The sequence below is a fragment of the Neolamprologus multifasciatus genome, chromosome 11, assembly GCF_963576455.1.
Source record: "Neolamprologus multifasciatus chromosome 11, fNeoMul1.2, whole genome shotgun sequence".
Taxonomy (NCBI): Eukaryota; Metazoa; Chordata; class Actinopteri; order Cichliformes; family Cichlidae; genus Neolamprologus; species Neolamprologus multifasciatus.
Window position 1 is genome coordinate 22,569,386 of NC_140449.1, and position 8,304 is coordinate 22,577,689.

Below are 8,304 nucleotides of genomic sequence, written 5' to 3' on the forward strand. Positions count from 1 at the left end.
AATTGCTGCATCTATTTCACATTTTCAGAAAATATAAAGAAATTTCTTGTAATATGTGTTGTAATTTCACATTTCATTTATTTATTTTCATTCAGTCACCTAAAGACGTTTATTGTTTTATTCTTTAGTTGAGATTAACTATAATAACCTTGCTAAAAATACAAAAGACCATCTCTAAACGGAGTACAGTTATCCTATCAATCTAAATTATCTTGGACGCTCTTGCATACCTGTTATTGTTTATTACCTATATGATAATTTGAGTATTACACCTGTAATTGGCCGTACTTTGGATGGCAGTTGATTCTTCCTTCGGTGTTGGGTGCGCTCTGGAAATAACCAATCAGATCAGCTCTATCTCGGTCCGGAAGCTGTGTTGTTTACATTTTCCAAGATGGCGGCGGGAATGTATTTGGAGCATTATTTGGACAGTAAGTGAATTTGTATGTGTTTCTGACGCATTGAAAAACATTCTTAGTCGTTTTATAGTTTAATTTCTTTGTGTAGTGTATCTCCTGGTCAGCTTCAGCGCGGAAGGGAGTGTTCTAACGGTTTCCTAACGATCAGCGGTTTAGGCTCAGTCTATTTGCTGGAATAGCGCGTCGCACGGGAGCAAAGAAAGGCTCGCAAGCATCCTGTATTGCCACTACTGGCACAAGTTAAATGCAGTTAGCATTCGTAGTCAGCTGTATTTGTGCCACTTGTTGTTTAACAGGGTGCTTGAGAATTGTAAAGCTTAACCGAAAAAGCATCACTTCAGACATTAGATTTGGCTAGCCAGTGTTGTTATTTCATTGTTTCGTGTTGATTTCTTAAAAATCTTTGTTCTCCTGCCTTCCTGCCACACCAGGCATAGAAAACCTGCCCTTCGAGTTGCAGAGGAACTTTAATTTGATGAGGGATCTAGATCAACGCACAGAGGGTAAGCTCAGTGAACACGGATCTTCATTAACCCACAAAACACGGTCCTTAAATGAAGGTAAATGGGTTACCCCCACACAGGGACCCCAACGAAAGTCCGAGGAATCATTAGATTACTAACGAAAAAAAGCCCTGTTCTTAAAAACCCCCCTAATTATTATTATTATTTGTCTTCTTCTTAACACTTGGATGTATTTTTATTTAGTGCTCTTACATTGACACAGCTCGAACCCTATCTTAATGTGTGATGAGGAGTCACATAATAACATTTTTAAGTCATCTTTATTTATATATTATTTTTAAACCCCAAAACAAATAAATGATCAACATAAAATAAAATAAATAAAAACACTATTAATAATAATAACAATAATAATTATACAGAGTGAAAACAATTTGGTGTGTTATTATGTATTTATATGTCCTACTCAAAAACATTTTTAAAGGTTTGTGGTTAGTGCTGTCTACTTACAGCAAGTAGGTCCTGGGTTTAAATCCAGTTGAAGTCCTTCTGCCTGAAGTTTACATGTTCTCCTCGTACTTGTATGGGTTCTCTCCGGGTGCTTTGGCGTCTTCCCACAGTTCAAAGACATGCATGAAGTTAGATTAATTGGTGATTCTAAATTTGTTGTCCATCTGTCAGTGTTAGCTGTGCAAATAGAAGGGCGAGCTGTGCTGGGTGTATCCTGCTTTTGGCAGCTGGGATAGGCTCAAACCACCGCAGCAACCAGAAACAGATAAGGAGAAGAAGATGAATGCATAGAACCCAAAAGTTTATTAACATTTTTGAAGCCTTAAGATCACAATTTACTGTTTTAGGTTGCTGGTTTTATGCTTGTTAAATAAGAAAACTGAATATCCAATTGTGTTATTTTCAAAAACATTTTGACTTATTTGTGTGAGGTATTAAAATTATATTTGTAATCACAGACAGCGTGTTTAGAAGTTCTTCTCATCTTTTTTGAAAGTTATTATTATTATTATTTATTTTTAGATCTTAAAGGCCAGATAGACTCTCTGGCTAAAGAATACACTGCCAATGCCCGGACTCTCTCCTCTGAGCAAAAGCTGTCCATACTGAGGCAGATCCAGCAGTCATACAGTAAATGCAAGGAGTTTGGAGATGATAAGGTGCAGCTGGCCATGCAGACCTATGAAATGGTTGGTATCTTAGAAAATAAACATATTTTAGACACATGTTTATTGGGAGAAAATGTATTGAAAAATACACTGCCCTGTATTTAAGTAAGCATGGCCTGAATTTTGTGTAGGTGGATAAACACATCAGACGTCTGGACACGGATCTGGCTCGGTTTGAGGCTGACCTGAAGGAAAAGCAAATCGAGAGCACAGACTATGATTCCACCTCTAGCAAGGGGAAGAAAGGTGGGTTAAAACTGTATTTGCCCACAGTTACGTGCTCAGTTACGTAAATCCAAACTCAATATAATGCATGTCTTGCATGCTTTTGTAATCCTAGGAGATTCCAGGCAAAAGGAGAAGAAGGCAGCTAAAACGAGGTCTAAAGTGAAGAGTTCAGATGAAGACAGCAGTCCTAAGAGTGCACAGAAGAAAGTGAAACTGCTTCAGCCGTACGTTGTGCACTGTTTCGTTTTTGATGGTCTCGTCATTGTTGTTTTTTTCTTTTAAATTAGTGTCATACTCTTTTTCTCACACACAACATTTTTTTAATCATCAGAGGAGAATTCAACAGCCCTTCTTCCAACTTTGGGAACGTGCACCCATCCGATGTGCTGGATATGCCAGTGGACCCCAACGAGCCCACCTACTGCCTATGTCATCAGGTCTCCTATGGCGAGATGATCGGCTGTGACAACACTGATGTGAGTTTTGTATTAAAATGCCCTCTTACACTCAATCAGAGGACACATGAGATCGGTATGGACATTTACATTTAATGTTGATGAATGTGTGTTGCCGTTTGTACAGTGAACCTGCTCAGAAAATTATAAAATTTGAAAGGGTACATGGTTTAGAGCAGAAGTAATGATTCAGTAAAAGGACTAGATGTTATAGTCCCTGATAATGCATTGCTTTGAATGGAGAGAATCTTGAGGAAAGGCAGCCCAGGAACTTCACCAGCAACACATATCGTTGTGTTGTATTGTATCTTTATTTCAGACATATACAGAAAAAAAAAAAAACTTTCGGTCTTTTACCCAAGCAAATCTGCAATTTTTTGGAGGATTAGAGATCAGATCTAGATGATCATATTAAGATTTGGGAGACATCGTCCGTAGTGGACCTTGGATTCATCGGGTGTTTTGCCCATTATCACTAGACACCGTCATCCAATGAGGGCCTGCCAGGGTTGATCAGGCCACGGAGTGTGTCACTAGTTTATGTTAAATTGTTATTTCTCTTCTTCTTTCTTCTGTTTAGTTTTCTACAGTTTATTTTCTCCTATCTATTCACTGCAACTGAGAAATAATACTTACCTCTTTAGCATTTATGGAGCCTCACTTCTTCAAAGGGATAGAAAAGGTGATAGAGAGAAGTAAGAGAAAAGGGACAAGATAGGAGAGAGCAGAGAGGAGAGCCGGAAGGGGGCACCCAATCTGGCTTCCCACACCTCCCCGCCGGATCGGGATGTACGCTCTTCCTCCCTACTGCCTCCCAGAAAAGGGAAGAAGAGTGGAATATTTTCTTTTCTCTCATGGTTAGCTGACTGCCTTAGCTGCCCAAGTGATGTCAGCTCTTTTTAACCATAGCCAGTGACTGGTCCTCTCAGCAGTGTTAGCCAATTCTCTTATAGCCTGCCGTTGTGCCTGTCCTCTGATCCCAATCTCCCTAAGCAGTTTTGCTGTAGTACTGGCAACAAAGCCCCTGCACCCCATATATTAATGATTGCCCACTTTTATTTGAGTTTTGTTCTGCTGTTTCAATACGAACCAAATTAAAAGAGGTTTGGTTATAGTAAAATACTCACACACATCCCTCTGATGTCCTCGGAACCACCAAACACAGGGAAACAGTTTTGTTTTTGTTTTTTTTTTTCCATTTAGTGCTTATGGTCGGTATATTTTTAACTTGGCGGCAGTTACATGTGTTTGTTTTAACCAGTTACAGCAGGGGTGGGCAACTCCAGGCCTTGAGGGCCGGTGTCCTGCAGGTTTTAGATCTCACCTTGGGTCAACACACCTGAATCACATGATTAGTTCGTTACCAGGCCCCTGGAGAACTTCAGGACATGTTGAGGAGCTAATTTAGCCATTTAAATCAGCTGTGTTGGTTCAAGGACACATCTAAAACCTGCAGGGACACTGGCCCTTGTGGACTGAGATTGCCCACCCCTGAGTTACAGTATGTCAGGGTTCGTATGGGTGCTTGAAATTCTTGAAAATGCTTGAATTGTAATGTTGTCTTTTCAAGATTTGAAAAGTGCTTGAATTTCAGATGTGGTGTTTAAAAGTGCTTGAAAGTGTAACTGTATTTCATTCACCACAAATAACTATTCTGATTGAACAGTTTTCTTATCAGATAGAGAAATAAAATGAGTCGCAAAATGTAGAGGCAAAATTTCCCCGCCTGGCTGCCTTGTGTCTGTTTCAATATGTGACCCCGCCCCTCCCTCGGACAGTCGGGGATAAGTGGGCTAACATACCTGTAGGTTGCTGTTTTAATGAGTGTTTGATGGAAAACAACAATGGCGGAGTTTGCGCTCTCCAGTCGCATGATAGGTGAGTCCTAGTAAATAATTTTCCAGTACGTGTACGTTACACATGCTATTTAAAAAAAAAAAAAAGACTTATTTTTGCTAGCTATAAAACTCGCTGGAGAAATGATTGAAATGCACTGAGTGTGATGCAGTATGGCAGCGCGATTATCTAATATGCTGTGAACTTAGCTAACATTACTTAGCAGTGATATGAGTTAATTTACTCAAGTGAAAGCTTTAAACATTAGCCTGATACATAACTAGCTAACTTAAGGCTTTCTGGTTAACCCTCTGGGGTCGACAGACCCAGAGTCTCCATTTCAACTTGGGTCGAACGTGCGGACTTCAAACTATATACCAGTGTTTAAATTGTGTTGATAGGCCACGTAAAACCGATGTTTTTAATAAAACAGTGGCGTTTACTCCGGGAAGAAACGGTAAAAACGGCCTTTTCTAAGGAGAGCGCTAGCAAACACGCTTTGATTGTGAGTGAAAAACAACAGTCATTGGTGAAAAAAGAAAAAACACTCCTTTATATTGGTGGAAAAATGTACCACGTCGACCAATCAAAAAAAATGATATGGCAACATGTGGCATGGTTGTTTGGGAAGAGAGGGAAGTTTTAGGAGTGAGCGAAAGAGAGAGAGAGAGACAGTTTTGATACATGAGACATTTGTGAGGTTTACCGTGTTTGGAGTCTCAAGTTAGTGTGTTGTCTTGCGTAGTTGGTGTGTAGTGTAGTCGTTGCTTTGTGTGACAGTTGCTGCAAAAAAGCCACCAAAGGCAGATTGCAGTGTAAACGCTGTGTGACACACCTGCTGTCAGACCTGCAGGTTTATCCCTGTGCTGTTCTCATCTGTGTTATAGTGGACACAAACTATTTTTTGGAGTTGCATGAATAATTTTTGTGCCTTCTTATTTGATGCAGAACACCTGATTGTTCTGTAGATAATTTGAAATGGTTATATAAAAAACATCTGAGCCTTGGCTGCATTTTTAGGTAAATAGTACCATATAACTTTGTTTGCAAAACTTGTGCATATTTTTTAAAAATGTACAATTTCTATTTGCATTTCAAGTTATGAAAATGATTTGTTAAACATGCCTGTGGTTTTTACAGTCAAAAATATCGCTTTCTACTCTATTTTAAATTTTGTCTTAATTTAGATAAATTGTTCTGATACAGTATGTCAAAATGAGAAAATAACAGATTGGCAAGATAAACAGTTTTTAAAGTTGAAATATAGAGGCCAAATCAAAAGTAGTCAAAAACGGCCAATTATACCCTGGACCCCAGCTTTTTGGAGTATTTGAAATAATAGTAATATGAGGGACCGATCAATATGGTCACAAAGAATAGCCACTTGTTTCTGTGCTACCAAAGTTCCCTGGCTTTCATTCAAAATGTGTTTATCTTCAGCACCTGCACATTAAACTACTTAAAACTCATAAATGTCTTCAAGCTCACACTGAGACCTGTGGGGCACAATCAGCCACTGAGACAGTACACACATTTATATGTGTATTTGTATATGAATATTTCATACTTTAAGGCTGCCTGTTTATTTAAGGGAGATGAACAAAATACATTGGAATTGTACATAATAATATCACAGATGACAAATTCAATAGATTTTAAGTAGATGCTTGTGCATTCTTAAAGTCTTATATGTTGAATTGAACTATGTTATCTGAAAAGCTTGAAAAGGGACCTTGAAAGTGCTTAAAAAGTGCTTGAATTTGACCCTGAAAAAGGCGTATGAACCCTGGTATGTGGAAAGCTTTTTTCTCAAGGTGTCTGGTCTTGTCAGTTTTTAGCTTATTCTACAGGAGAAGAATGTTCATAATCAGACACATCAAGGAAAGGAGCATAGAAAAGAGAAGAAAATGAGGCTTCATTAAAAAAATACAGCAGCTGCTTTAGTAGTTTATACCTGTTCAGCTGTTCATTAATGCAAAGAACTAATTAGCCAGCCAATGACAGCAACTCAATGCATGTAGCTATGGTCAAGGACCATAGAAGGAGTTCCATCTGAGCATCAGAATGAGGAAGAAAGTTGAATTAAGTGATATGGAATGTGACATCATCACCATCGTGGAGCTTCATGGATATGCAGCTGACAAATCTGCAGCAACTGTGTGACGCTATCATGTCAGTTCGGACCAAAATCTCTGAGAACGTAATCAACACCTTGTCTTTGTGCCACAAAGAACTAAGCAGCTCTGACGGCAAAAAGAGGTCTAACTTGGTACTAGCAAGGCTTAGCTATTAAAGTGTCTGGTGAGTGCACATTTATGCAATAAAGGCAAAGCCAGAGGATTGTGGAAAGTGGTTTAATATGTAGTAAATCACCTTCTAGTTCTAATTTCCTGTTACTTATTTGCTTATAATGGCGTTTTAAGTGGATGGAGCCCTGCTATTATCAGATTTAAAAATCCATCTGTACATCTTAACAAAGGAAGAGAGGTTGCATTTGGAAGTGAGTAAATGACAGTGTGTCCCTTTGTGACATTTAATAAAGCACACAAAATGTGGTATCTTCACTGGTCCCTTTAATGAAGGAATGATATTATTTATTTTAATATCAATAAATACCATCCACATATCAAAAAAGGTCACGACTGTATAATTGTATCATACAGAGCTGAATCTGCGAGCATTAAATCAGATTAATAATAAAAAATAGAAGCTGAAATGGTATTATGTGTCTGTTATACTTTATAAAGTGCATGTACAGGCTTTCTCTTACATACATTTCCAAGATGCTAACCATAAATTAAGGTGCTGCAGCCCGGTGCCTCGCTGTGTGGATAAGGTCACAGATGACAGTGTGACTGATTTATTAGCAGAAGCCACACTGTGAATATTACATGTGATGGCTCTTTTTGAACAGATTGTTCTCTGTCATGAAAAAAATGTGATTTTTGTCTGTCCCAACTGCTTCATTTGCACAACACTTACCAGTATTTTGTCTTTTTTTTGGTTTTTTTCCAGTGTTCCATTGAGTGGTTCCATTTCGCATGTGTGGGGCTGACAACCAAACCGAGAGGCAAATGGTAAACAAAACTAAAAGAAATTGAGACTGTGATCTAATTTTACAAATGTGTTCAGTAAGAGTGTTGAAAGTGTGCACCCTCACCACTCTTCATTTATGCTATGCAGGTACTGTCCACGGTGCTCTCAGGACAGAAAGAGGAAGTGAGAACAAATGGTTGTCCTGGAACGAAACACGGACTCTGATCAGATGGAAAATGAGAAGAATATTTCTTCATTAGTTACTAGAACTTTTTGTTTCTCATCTTCCTTAACATTTGGTGCTTTTTAAATTTTGGTTTACCAAGTGTTACAAATGTATTTAAATTTTGTTTTTGTTTTTTTTTGTTTGTTTTTTTTAAAATGGTTAACACTAATTTTGAGTTTTTGTTGTTACCTTTGGTGCTCTTTTTGTGACTTTTTTTTTTTTTTTACATTTTATTTTCTGAGTGATTAATAAACACTATAACTGCCCATAATGTTATGACATTTGAATTTTCCACGATACTCTATACCGTATTCACATGTACAACTACAAAATTATATTTTCTTCCAAAAAAATAAGACCATGGATTTGATGCTTTGTCATATGGTTAGTTTCTTGTGCTTAGCCTTGGAACACTAGTTTAATTTTTCGATATAAGAAGAGGGCAAATTACAAAAAAAAAAA

General features: G+C 38.0%; 1 protein-coding gene across 1 annotated transcript; it reads left to right on the forward strand.

Moving 5' to 3' along the window:
- Window positions 1–300: 300 nt before the first annotated feature.
- Window positions 301–8,161, forward strand: ing4 (inhibitor of growth family, member 4). Its single transcript, XM_085176527.1, has 8 exons — window positions 301–431; window positions 851–922; window positions 1,916–2,082; window positions 2,193–2,307; window positions 2,402–2,513; window positions 2,621–2,765; window positions 7,596–7,657; window positions 7,764–8,161. Exons 1-8 carry the CDS (start codon window positions 395–397, stop codon window positions 7,801–7,803), a joined length of 750 nt encoding a protein of 249 aa, XP_085032653.1. The 5' UTR covers window positions 301–394; the 3' UTR covers window positions 7,804–8,161.
- The last annotated feature ends 143 nt before the right edge of the window (window positions 8,162–8,304 follow it).

Excerpts from the sequence above, each read along its gene's own strand:
- ing4 (XM_085176527.1), top strand. The coding sequence starts at position 395 with ATGGCGGCGGGAATGTATTTGGAGCATTATTTGGACA. Across the intron at positions 923-1,915 it reads TCTAGATCAACGCACAGAGG|ATCTTAAAGGCCAGATAGAC; the intron begins GTAAGCTCAGTG and ends ATTTATTTTTAG. Across the intron at positions 2,308-2,401 it reads CTCTAGCAAGGGGAAGAAAG|GAGATTCCAGGCAAAAGGAG; the intron begins GTGGGTTAAAAC and ends TTGTAATCCTAG.